The sequence below is a fragment of the Ambystoma mexicanum genome, chromosome 11, assembly GCF_040938575.1.
Source record: "Ambystoma mexicanum isolate Mex_15411 chromosome 11, UKY_AmexF1_1, whole genome shotgun sequence".
Lineage (NCBI taxonomy): Eukaryota > Metazoa > Chordata > Amphibia > Caudata > Ambystomatidae > Ambystoma > Ambystoma mexicanum.
In genome coordinates, this window is record NC_090934.1 from 1,481,215,452 (window position 1) to 1,481,228,790 (window position 13,339).

Genomic DNA, 13,339 nt, shown 5'->3' on the forward strand with positions numbered 1-13,339 from the left:
GAGAACCAAGAATGAGCCCTTCTCTCCACCTGCTGCTTAGTTTTAAGAGGGGCTAACCTATTAGTAGCCTCATTTACCGATTGCTGATAAGTGCATGCAATGTCCTCCACTAAGGTAAGGCTGGTAACCTTCCCCGCCAGAGGCAGTAGCCACAGTATCATTGCTTCCGGGGAGGTTTCTTCAAATTCCTCATGGTCAACGTTACTTTTTTCACCTCCCTCATTCTTACAGTCTTGTCAGACAGTAGGGTAAAATGTACAAAAAAAAGGTCCAACCAATGACAAGGAGCTACCACCACATCCGTTGTTACAACCGTGTGTGTGGCGACCCAGTCCAGGGTGTTCCCTATAGTGTGAGTAGGTGTTCTGATGAACTTTCTAGGGAATTTTCCAGAATTCCTGCATGGGAGCCATTCTAATTTCCCAGCCAGGAATTAAAGTCCCCCAAGGCCAGGGCATTGATGTTAGATTTCAGGATACGAAGGAGAGTGAGACAAATTTGCATAGCAAATTTTGGCACGGGATGAGGGCGGGGGGACTATAGACCAGAACAAAATGATAGGCGGTTTCTGCATCTGTCCTAATTTTAAGCTGTGTCGTGTCACATCCTTCAATGCCAAATCCTTCCAGGGGTGTCCTCTGCACTGCCTCATAGAGGTCTAATGCATGTAACAGTTTTGGTAGGTCAGACAAAGGAGGTGGACATGGAGGCATAGTCCAACACTGCTTTATCAAGTAAAGTCAAGAAAACCTGCTCTAGTCCCAACTTCTAAGATGAGTTCCCTATGCTATAAAATAACAAAAAGCTGCTCGGCAGGATATCTCAGACTGAAGTCAGTCCTCTGTTCCAAACCTAAGCTAACCTAACACTACTTTGCTCTACGGACAATTAGAAAGAAGGATCCTAAGCTACGGCTTCATCACAGGATTATTGGTGGCTGGTTTCTGACCTCACCCCAGAGTTTGGAAACTCTTGTGTCTCAAATTCAAAGAATGTTTTCAAAAGAAAATGTCTCTCAAAGTTCCTGTTGTGTTCAAAACAATGTCCTCATCCAACCATAGGATTTTACCTCTTCTCCATGGATAGACAGTTTTACACCGGGAGTCTCGGTACACCCAGGTCCGATAATATTCTCTCCTGGGCCCTCACTTCCTTGGTCTGGTTCGCTGTTTCTTTCCTTCCAGTGGTTTTGCCGATTTTCTTGGCCTCGGGTGGGCTCTAGCCAGTTGGTTGTTTGGTTTCATTTACCCCTTGCTATTGTGTGCTCTCGGTTGACTCCTCGCAGGCTACATGCTTCTCTGTCCACTTTGCTTGTACAATTTCGTTCACCCAGTCCTCAGATAGGCTCTCAGTTGGCCCCTTGCAAACTCCTGGTGTCTCTGGCCCCTTCTTTTGTCCAGTTTCGTTCATCCTGTCCTGGGGTATGCTCTCAATTGGCCCTCACGGACTCCAGGCTTCTCTGGCCCCTTCGTTTGTTCGATTACATTCGTCCTGTCCTGGGGTGTGCTCTTGGTTAGCCCCTCATAGGTTATGGGCTTCTCTGGCCCTTTCGATGGCATTGCTCCAAGCGGTCTGGTTCCGGCTGGGAGAGTTTGCATCTGTGCTAGGGCGCTGGTACCTCTTACCTTTGGTGGTGGTGCTTCCTGCCTAAGCAGTCTCTCTCTGGTTCGAGGTTCTGCCTTCATTTAATCTACAGCATTCTCTGTTTCTGGATTCCACCTACCATGGCACCCGCTTCGTACGCGGTTCCTCCTCTGAGCGGCTCTGTGAGCACGCATTCCTCGCTGCACGGCAGGTGTTCTCTCCTTTAGTGCTTGTTCGGTCTTTAAGTTCCTCCCTGGAATGGAAGAAGAAACTTTATTGGTGCTGGCTTTCACAAGAAGGTCAGAAACAGAGCCTTCCACATTAAAAGGGCTCTGCACATAATTGACCTGCTCATTTCGCAAGTAATCAATAAATATGTCAGGCTTATGGGAAAGGGAAGGCGGGGGGAGTTCTTCTTTAGCATTCCTTGTCCCCAAAGGGGTGATGTGAGGGAGGGCTACATCAGTGGGATCCTGCTGGCCCTCTCTACGACAGAGGGGGTTGCATAGCGGGCTCACCTCCCAAGTCCATAAGGGGGTGGCTCTCCCATGGGGAGAAGGGACAAATTATTTGGTTTTCATCAAACAGTCTATCTGGAGATGGGCTATCTGGTCACAGCCACCCCCTTGGAGACATGACCAAAAGCAACAAACAATTGCCTATCCATTCTGTGCACATCCGACTTCAAGCCAATCTTTGGCTTTAGATGGACGTGGTGGAGAGAAAAAAGCTGAAAGTTATATGGACTGGTTGATGTGAAATTCACATATGACTTAATATAGAAAAGATGACTTCACCTGAAGCACCACCTTGTCTTTAATATATGCAGATACAAGTCACCATGACACAAGAACTCACTTAACTGGAATAGGGGTCATGTACCCTTGCTTGAACTGTTCATACTGCAGCAATATGATCAAATGCAAGAGGCTCTTACCCCACACTGGGTAAAAGGATTCTGCTGAAAGTCTTGGTCAACCGTGTCACTGAAAAATACGCACAGACATGCCCCTGTGACATGATGTATGTTGGCCAAACCAAACGCAAGCTTGAAGATCATCCCATTGGTCAAAAAAAGCGATATATGCAATTTCAACACCAGAGTGTGCAAGTCATTACACCACCAGGAATCGTTCTGTAAGACTAGTGTGAGCACTGCTATTCGCTGTTGTGAAACCTTGTTCTCGATGACACAACAGAGAAATCTAACTACTAAAAAGAGAAACGCTCTGGAGTATTTTTTTATAGAATAGGAATTTCTTGAAGGATTGACTGAATACATAAATTGGCAGGTTTTCATGTAACTTGCTTAATTGGGCTCTGTTTTACTTTCTTTGTTCCATTTACTGATGTAAATAATTCCATAAAGTTCTACTGGGTCTTTGGTTTAACCATGAAAGGGACATGTTGAGTATGTTTTCTATGTTTACTTCCTCTCTTCACATATAAGTAAATCTGAGTAAACGTTGGTTCCTGAGCTTCCAAGGAGGCAGACACATTTTCACTTGTTTCTACGGCCAGCATTATGCAGGTAAGGTAATGTTGAACTCTCTTTGGGATGGAACGCATCTCAGTTACTGTGATTTGCAATATAAATTCTGATTAATCTATATTGTTTGCTCCATTTCATAGTTCTAGAAAAAAGGGAAAGAACTCCAGGAAACTATTACGCCACCCGCCCCTGCAAAATGCAATTCTTAACCTTATGCTAAGGAAGCATTATTAAGTGAATGGATCAATACCGGTAGGATATTTGAATGGGCCGGGAGGATAGATCAGGGGCAACATGCTTGTCTTGGAAGCAAGACAACACAGAGCAACACAGGTTTGAATCCCCGTCCCGCACTCAGACTGGTCTCCAGTATTAGGCATGTGATAAAGAGATGAATTCATTAATACAATGGAATAATTTCAGAGGGCATCAGGCAGTTTTTTGCTCCCTTTTGAACAAGTGCATAAACTGGGCTAAGAAAAGGTTGTAGCCCATTTGCTCAATTTATGCTTCCAGACTTGTGCAGCCCAGTTAGCCTGCTGCACCTATTAAACAGGATTTGAACCACATGTGCAGTAAACCCCGTTCTACTATTGGCCCGGCATGGTCCAGCTTCTGCTTTTGTAGCTTCAAATCACTATGCTAGCAGCAACACATGTCCTACACACAGGAGTGAACTAATGCGCCATGGGTGATGGTGGACTCGCCGTCCCCTGAAGAGAATGCAAATATAGGGTTTAGCACTTTAACCTGCATTAGACCGCTTTATTTTCAATTCACATAGCACACTGCAGGCATTCAGCCCAGCATACAAGCCCCATCATGACACAAATGAGGAAGTTGAGTCGACACGAGATCTGGAAAGTGAGGAGGTCCTGGATATGCCAGTGGTTAGACCGAGCCTGCATCAATATACTTAAGTTTTGCATATTTGAACCACATTTCCGTGGATAGGCTAGCGTCTTACAATCTGTTGATTGGCTGGGCATAGGTATACAGAGTGTGTCTGGGCAAGTCAGAAGGATGATCATGTCCTGTATTCCTATAAGACTGCTAAGTCAAGGGCAGAGGCGTTGCTGGAGTGGGGGCGGCTGAGGGGGCTATCGCACTGGGTCTTTTGGTTGTAGCCCCGTATAGAATCTCAGGGGCTACAACTAAAAGGCTAGCTAGTCCCGAGTCCCGACAGTCCCAACATTAGTGTAGCCCTGGATCTTTTCCAGACTTAGCAACTTCCCTGGTCAAGGGCACCCAGATTTGTATTTTGTATTCACGGCTAAATAAGCTACATGGTACCTAGTTCACTAGGTTTCATTCACTGTTAACAGCATCATATATCAATGCACATATGACCAACCCTCCAGATTATTGAAACTTTGCATTTGCAAAAAAGAAAATGCTAAATAGGTCAGTTTCACAGTGTCCTGCCACAAAATTACTAGGACTGCTTTTGAAAAACCTTCAAAAAACTTCCCTCGAGGCTAATCGCACTATATCCATGCACGCTCCTTGATGCAGTTAGGTCTGCCAGTGGTGCGTTATAAATCCCAATACATTACATTTCCAGAAAGAGGCAAAAATGCTACAAAATTGTTCAATGTATACCTCATTGTAATTAGTCAAAAGGATACAATAGTAGTCATTCTGGATACCTAACAATCACTGCACACATGTGCACAAGTCAAGCTCATAGCTTAGAGGAAGAAACTCACTCTTGAAGGACTTGTTTGCAAACAGAAGCGTAAAAGTGTACAGCGGAAATGGAGCTCTGGAAATGGCTAACCTGCATGCATAGGATGTCTTATAATAATGGAAAAATTTGCAATTTTGTGACATTACATATTCTTTTTACTGTCACAACATTTTGAAATCCATTTCACTATATCCTGCAAGTCCTTGCAGAAATACAACCTGGTCATAAGTGGTTGTACGGCTGTAATAAAAAAAGATTTGCAAAATGAAGGTAAAAGGGAAAAAGAAAGAAAATGTAAAAGAAAACAAAGTCGAGAAAAATGAAAAGAAAAGAAGCAAATGAAGAAAAAAGAAAAAGAATAAGAACACAAAAAAATAAGAGAAAAATGAGAGGAAAGGTGGTGTGGCCTGCAAGCTTAAGGAAACTGGTTAACGGCTATAAACATAGAAAAGAAAAACTATTTGCAAGAGCCCATAGAAAGACATATTACAATTCAAAACCCATAGATATAGAAGAAAGACTGCAATGGGAGATATTTATGAGCATTAGTACAGTTATTTATATCAAGGCATGAATTAAGCAGTCTCACATAGCAATTTGCTATGCAATTCTGTAGGTTTACTAAGTAAACGGACACTTGTGTTGCAAAGCTAGCTATTTAAGCTACCCTGTCCAATGAAAGCACAGCTCACCCTGCATTCTTCTCTTGCCCAGAGGGCTCTTTCCACCCTCGTGTCTATGTTCACTGCAAGTTCAAAGGGGCTAATGGAGAGAGTGCAGCAGTAAGCATCTCCGCCAAACATTTTTTTTTCTTTTTCAAATAATTGAAAAACAGAAGTAATTGGGTGCAGCAGTTTAGCTTTGGCTGGCGGAAGAAGACCCTGGTTAATCATGACTGATACTGTGCAAGGATATATGGAATCAAGAGGACTTGCCAAAATGATGAGTGTGTGAACAACACGTAATAGACCTCAGACAGAGGTTGTGCTGAAAGATAGTGAATACACTCAATATATATGCTAACCACGCCTGTTGAAGGGCACAGCCATTTGAAGCTGCACACTGGATAGAAGTCTGGTAACCTGCAGTTCAGAACTTACTACTAATAGTTTTTTCGTTTTGAATTGTACAGAATTGATCCTGTTCTGTCCTCAGAAGGCCATAGAGTGTGACACTGTTGGCACAATTATTTCTGTAAAACAGACATACATTCTTTTTTTGTTATTTAGGAATCACTCATTACTAACACACCTTGAACTATCAATAGGGTTTTGAACTCTTGTGAATAATATAGAAGTTGAATACAAACAATTGACTGGTCTCATATGTTATTTTATCTATGGAGGCGCCTGCATTTAGGGACATTGTTTCAGTATAGTTAATCGGGATGATACTTTTATTAAGCTAACTCTACCATGTCTGCCAGACCATTATGTGTTAACTATTTTATTTAAAGACAGTCATGCAATTCCAATCCTAAAAATGTAAGTTGGTACATAATGCATAATTACAGTATTGCTCCTGTAAAACACTGTATTGTCTCCATGCTTTACATAACATTTTTGGTTATTGTTTCTAAATGTCAGTGTCAACTATATTCCATTTTGTTGGATATGATGTATCACATTGACAAATGAATTATTTTTAAAAATGTACATGATCACACAGCTAAATGCTCTTGATTGCAAACCTACTTCTGTGACCTTCTGGTTGCATACATCTTGCAACTGGTGCTCGGCTGTCATGATTCCTGCCCCTCATGTCCCCAGCCCTCCAAGATGCCAGGCTGGAGCCAGGCCACGATCACCTACATGGCCCTCAAGGGCCTCTCCATCCCTCCAAAGACCCACTTTGAGTCAGACTTGGCGCTTGTGGCACCAGACTCACTCACTCCCATAGGATAACATTGGGGATTGGACTTGTAGTGCATTGATGGGGACAAGATGGATGCCCCCACATATTCCGGTTCCCAGAACTGCATGTGCGGTCTAGTCTTTTGGGTGTGGTTCAGCCCAGAGGCACCTGGGATACCCAGAGACTATTTAAGCCACACCCAGGCTGAAAAACATGCTTTGCGTTTTCTGCACCTGCAGCGTGACACTCACCGTGTTCAGATCGGTCTCCAGTAGGCCTGCATCTTTCTTCTGCGCTCAGCTCCTGCAAGAACAAGAACACCGTTAGGAACAGCCTTACCTTGCGGAGCTTCTGCCCATCAGTCATCACTCCTTCTGTTCTGCGGGCATCTTCTGTGGTGTCATTCCCATCCCGGTACGCCGCTTCCTAAGGAAAAGGGAAAAGAACAGAAAACGACATTAGTAAGCATTCTGCAAATCTTTGCTTATTTCTAAATACTGTACAAGCTTCAAACGCTTACCTGAATCCCAGCCGCTCTGGGGGAACTCTGTCTCCGGAACTTCTCATCCATCTGCAAGAGGGAAAAAGACACTCCAGGTTAGCGTTGAAACATCTAGAGGCGCCACATACCGCGCTTACCCACCGCATTTGATCTTCATAACCGGGATCCACGCTGAAAACGTTGCGGCACCTAAAAGACACAGAAAAAGAACTCAGTTCAATGCAAATACGAAAGGGGTGCATCGCGCTCTCACTCACCTTCAGCGCTACTCATCTCAGCAGCACGCCGCCATCCCCGGACGCCGGCCATCATCTAAGGAAGGAAAGGAACAAAGTTAGAGAACTGTTCAAAAGACTCATTATACTTGCCAGTGAAGTAACTAGGCAGCAACAAGCCCGCACCAATCAACGCGCCCCTGTGCTGAAGGCAGGACAGAGAGCACACTATCCAAGAAAACAAGGTGAGCTGTGGATCAAAGGGAAGGGTTGGACTCCGGGGAAGAAGGGGTTCAAGCACACAGAGACAATAGGGAGTTAAACTCTACCATTCCTGTGTTTCAGGTCCAGTCTCCAGTCGAATAGCCTCCAGGGAAGGGTTCGAGGTCGTAAAAGGTCAGAACAGGCTGAGTGACGTCCCCGTGGATACCAAGTGAGTGTTACATCGACCCATGAGCTGATCCCATACTCCTTGACATTCCATCTCATCACCCTGTGCTTTATACCAGACACCCTGCAAGTGAGATGGCAGCAAACTTTAATATTGCAGGTAGTTTGCCCAGTTCTCTGCCTCCTACGTGTGACAAACCAGAAGATGTCTCACCCACTAGTCACCGGGGATCTGTAATCCAGGTGGCCAGGACACAGCCATCACTTTTGGATCCAGTTCCTGGGGGTGGATCAGTGCGGGAGGATAACCTGGGTGAGGGGTCTCCGGGTAGTGGACGCCGGATGGTGAGACTCGGTATCCCCTTCCCTGTAACACTTTTACACCATCCTATCAGATAGGATACGTAGGATCTCTACTCCCCACCCCCCCCTTTCCAACATGAACACTTTCACACGGACAGCCCGTCCTGGGAGAAAACAGACTAACGTCCGAGCAGTATACCTGACATGTCCCAATAAAATGGTAAGGCGAGGCCAGGCAATTACTGACCATTACTCATACCCGACTTCCATTAAGCTTCCCCAAATGGATAAAAGGCAGAGCATGAAAGCACACTTGGACTGAGGCAAATCACACGAGGAAGCAGCAGTTTCGAGACGGCAGCTGAACGAGAGAAGAAACACAGAAAAACAGGAGGGGAATTGCAAAGGAGGGAAATTCCCTTGACCTTTCTGACAAGATACTGTTACTTTCAAGAGCCCTCAAGATTAGAAAGCGTACGACCACGAAATCAGGCTGAAGGATCCTGTATTGTGTGTTGGAGCTACTGTGTCACTAATCAAGGTAGGGAGAAGCAGCAGCCGCCGGGTTTCATCCTTGGCTCCAAGAACAAAGCAGCGCCAGTGAAATCAACACATCCAGTGAGTTGGGGAGACCGATACAAGACCGGTCTGTGTTGAAGCCAAGGTTGCAAGCAGCAACATTGTATGGCGAACGCTGTAACGAACATTGTTGGAAACGTGTGTGATGAAAGACGCAAGAAAAGTTGAACTGCTGATGAGTGTTTGAACTTTAAATCCAAGATACAATACCTTTGACAGAATGGTCTGGCACCGCATGGGTGCTCAATCGAAAGGTCTCTGTAAGGTCTCCAGCTGAGAAGCAACAGAAGTGAAAGTTAAAAAGTTATATTAAGAAGAGAACAAAGAATTGTGACTCGAAGTGGCCCTGCGACGGGTCAAGCAAAATCCAGCGCACAGTCGAAAGTCTTCAATTTTGATATAGTAAAGAACGTTTGGAAAATTAGATACATTTGGTCCGAGCCCTGCGCAGGGAGACCAATTGAAGGTTTTGTGTTAAAGTGGGTTTGAGCCTGACAGAGGGGGATCCGTGGTGAACAGAGAATCACCAAAGATATTTGGTATATGAGAATCCTGAGGAGAAAGGAACTTTGAATGTTTGTCGCATCAGCCCCTCTGAAATAAGAGACTTTGAATGTCAAAGAGACTTTGGCACAGAAGGTCCCTGATACTGAGATTTTGAACTGCATCATCGTGCTGGAGAAGCCAGAGATTGTGCTAAACTTGAGTGTGCTACCTTGTCCCGTGCTGAAAACATGGGGAAGGGAAGCTAACAGCTCAACTATCCTGACATATTTCTTGAACACTTTCCTTTTGTATACCATTGTTTCCCACACCATTTGTATTTAGAAGTAAGGATTGGCAATATGTTTATTAGTATAGGTCCTTTTATTTTGACCAGACTCCACCAGGACTGCGGTATTATTTGCTGGTCATAGCTTGCTCCCATCTTTAGATTTAGGATTGGATAGGCGTTTATCATACCCTTGTTGAACTTCAATAAACACCCTTGAACTGTTATCACTTGTGTCTGTCATCACTCTTGATACCATGCCTTCCTTACATATGGCATCTACTCTGCTTAGTCTTACTTTCGTTCCTCTTACATAATGAATACACAAAGCTAACTAGATGTGTACGCAAATATGTGATCAATAGTTCCACCCACTCTGTACATCTACAGATCTACTGCACTACCATGCACTGTAGTTAGCCTCCGGAGCTTGCTTTGCTCTATGATTGTGATTGCATATATTACCACCTGTAGTGGAGAGCTGGCCAAACCTTCTTCAGAGCCTTTTTATCATATCTGTTTGTGTCCATTCATGCTGCTAACCTTTTACATTTTACAGACATTAATCCTGGGCTTCCAAAGTCTACTCGCCCGCCCTCTTAATAATAATAATAATAGCCACTAGATGTAATAAAGGGAGAGTACCATTTGGAGGGAATGTTTGAACATGTATGTAACGTTTACTTTGTTTGCAGTAAATGTCAAACACATGTTTCACTGTGCATGGCTGGATGCTGGGTGGCAGCAGTGTGCCAAGCATTAAGTGGCGTTGTGGTGACATGCACCATTTTAAGGAAAGCACATTTAAATGCATTGTCATCCGTTGCCATGGGTCGAGTGCATTTCTCTTGAGTCGAGTAGGTAAACTAAGTTACTCGACCTCCAGGTCTAGCAGAATTTTAAAGAAAGGGCAAGGTCTGGCTTCTCTCACCAATGTCTTATTTCAGCAGTACACACAAATGCTGTATTGATGCTTATTTCATGTATTGGGTTAAGATAACGTCTTGTGACATTAAAAATATTAGTACAATATTGCTAATCAAATGGTTTACTTTGGTAAAAGAGAATATTTAAATTAGCACATTCTGCTAATCAATTTTTGAAAATGAATTAATGCCTTGTATATTGTATGAAATGTGCAGTTACTACAGCCTTTCCAGGAATGTCGCATGTTAAACTAGCTGGGTGACTTGAATTTAATTCTTTTCCTTGCAGATTTGGGGGAGGGGTCCATACAAACATAGATGTTTGAGAGAATAGCTATTATTTAGTTTATAAGTGTTGGCTGATGGTGAACCTTCATTCATCCCAACTTTCATGGAGAAAGTGAGGGAGACAGTTCTCTTTACCATACCATAATAGAATATACATTTGCTTATCATCCTTTTCTCGCCCATTAGACAGTTCAGCCAAAAATGCCAAGCAAGTCTCCTCTGAGCAACCGCAAAGGCCCTAGCACATGTTTCGCCTCCTGACCCTTCATCAGTGAGCTGGGGCTGAGGGCAAAACCCCAGGAAATCCCCCACTAAGAGCCAACACAATCACATAGGCTGATGTATGTGCTACAGCCACTTGTGGTACTTTTGATCAGCAGAGATGTGCCTGGAATTGTGGTGTGGACTGCCCTCGTGTGCAGGAACTGACTTGTATGCAAATGGTTAAACACCTTTTGGCTCAGAGCTCGAGAACGAGGTCTGATCTTCGTAGTGGGTTACAGACTGTTGAACAAGATATCGGTCATTAGTTCATTTTTTTAAAACTATGTGAGGGTGCAGAAGTAAGGCTCGGACAAAATGGTGGAAAGGAAAATCGAAATAGCTGCCTTGCCCGGATCTGCATGATTTTTCCATCGCGGAAAAGTCTGCGACGGAAAAGTTTGCATAAGAAATGTGCGAACTACAAAAGGTTCACACATTTGCCATGCGAACACGCATTCAAAACCCCTACATACCCACACCCACAACACTCCCCCACCCACACCCACAACATAAACAAACCCTACTTACCTTTTTTACACGCCGAGACCCTGCGGCGCCAGTTCCCTTTCACTTCCGTCATCGGGAACCGGCGCTGCAGGGTCCTTTTATTTTTAAAAAATGTTTCGGGAGCTGCAGAGGTGTCCCAAGCAACTCCCGCTCACTATACCACACAGTATAGTGAGCGGGGTGTTGCGGGGCACACCCCCGCAGCCCCTGTTTTATTTTTTTTGGGTGTGCTGCGGGGTTGTCCCCCGCAACACCCCGCTCACTACATAGTGAGCGGGGTGTTATGGGGACACCACTGCAAACCCTGGTTTTTTTCTGGGGTGTCCCCCGCAACACCCCGCTCACTATACCACACAGTGTAGTGCGCGGGGTGTTTACCTACAATGCTACCACCAAAGGTTCGAACTTTTGGTGTTCGAACCTTTGGTGGTAGCATTTTTTTTTACTTTTTGTACAGTTGGACCTTTTTTTCTGTTCGATCGTACAATTCCGCCTTGCCTGCATCTCTAGAATGTGTACATCTCCGATCTGGGCGGTTGCCTCTAAGGTGTTAGGTCCAACCCTCCTAAATTAGGGTCCGTGCCAAGACCTTATCTGCTCTATGCGGACGATATAGCTTTGTTTGATTACAAGCCAGTGGGGCTGCAGAGGTCTTTGAGAGTGGTGAACACATACTTCAAGAATCTGGACTTGGAATTGATTATTAACAAATCAAAAACTTTAATACTGAATTCTTTTAAGAAAAGAACACGTAACAGGTCTTTTAATTGGGAAATCCAGGGCCAAAAACTTAGTTATACAATCTTTTAAATATTTGTTTTTTTTTAATGTGTTCTAATAAAGCTACTTATGCATCAACTTCATTATGCAACACTGCATTCCTTCCCTCTGCAGCTCAACTGCGTCAACTGCACACAAAAAATGGTGTGCTTCTCTTTAAGACCAGTTCTACAGTACTATCATCAAACAAGTATTCCAAAGGTAATTCATGGAGCTGAGACTCTTGAGGATGGGGGTGATTGGTCTAAATGTGAAGCACAACTCCGGAGAAAGGTACTTGCTTTGCATCAAGGAACCCCACTGGCTGCCATTAGGCATGTTGTGGGGCTCACGTTGTTAAAGACCTCTATAGATTGGAGACATTTGCAGCTTTTCTAGAGGCCTGATTGCAGCCCTGACTGGTACCTTGTTTGCTGAACTGAGGGATGTCATGGTCTTTTGGGCGTGTAAACCATTGACTAGCTGGGCAGATGCTGGTTTAGTTTGTCTTTCAGGCATCGGTGCAATGGATTAAGATCTAATTAATTGCCCACTCAGAGTAAAGAAACTACTATATGAACATGATGGGACGGCTAACAGAGAGGTTCTCTACTTATTAGCTTTTTAGACACTTTATTTATGATGTGAAATACTATCATTTTATGTCGACTCTTATGCACAAACATCCATCAAGGCAATGTAGGACCGTAATGTTGCTGTACCCCACAAAAGATGCATTGAGAGCTATAGTGCAAGTCCTGAGGTGGGAAAGATTTTGCTGTTGCTGTAATGTGAGAATTGAACCTCTCCATCATTTATTTGCTCAATGCAAACCTCTCTACAGCGTGCTGGGAACTGATGGGGAAATTCACGTCATTACCAGCTGAAGTCGCCTGGGAAAAGCTTCGGCACCGTCTCCTGTCTGAGCCAACGAATGCCTTGGCAATCGCGGCGATGAGAATTTTAAAAGTGTTATTTTATGATTTTTATTAATTGATCTTCTAATACTGTCTTTTATACTGAGTGCCAGAGTAATCTAAGAGTAACATATGCATTAACTCACTTTGGGAGGGTGTTTAATGCTCGTTTGTATGTGTTTTAATGAGGGTGTTCTTTTCTTTTTTCTTTTTGATGTCGATTTTAGAAGTTCCATAATGTTTGATGAATTAAATGTGTGAGAAGTTTTTGTTTAACTAAGACACACAATAAAAAAA

The 13,339-nt window shown here is 43.9% G+C and overlaps 1 protein-coding gene across 4 annotated transcripts in view; it reads right to left on the minus strand.

Annotated features, from left to right (window-relative positions):
- Positions 1-13,339, minus strand: part of TTLL13 (tubulin tyrosine ligase like 13) — a 307,481-nt gene that overhangs the window by 27,389 nt on the left and 266,753 nt on the right. For 2 of the 4 annotated variants that reach the window (XM_069625209.1, XM_069625210.1), the window contains exon 15: positions 1,724-1,837. The exons of the other annotated variants lie outside the window; for them this stretch is intronic. In XM_069625209.1, the coding sequence (XP_069481310.1) occupies positions 1,724-1,837 (114 nt within the window). The remainder of the gene's footprint in view (positions 1-1,723; positions 1,838-13,339) is intronic. 4 annotated transcript variants of the gene reach the window in all.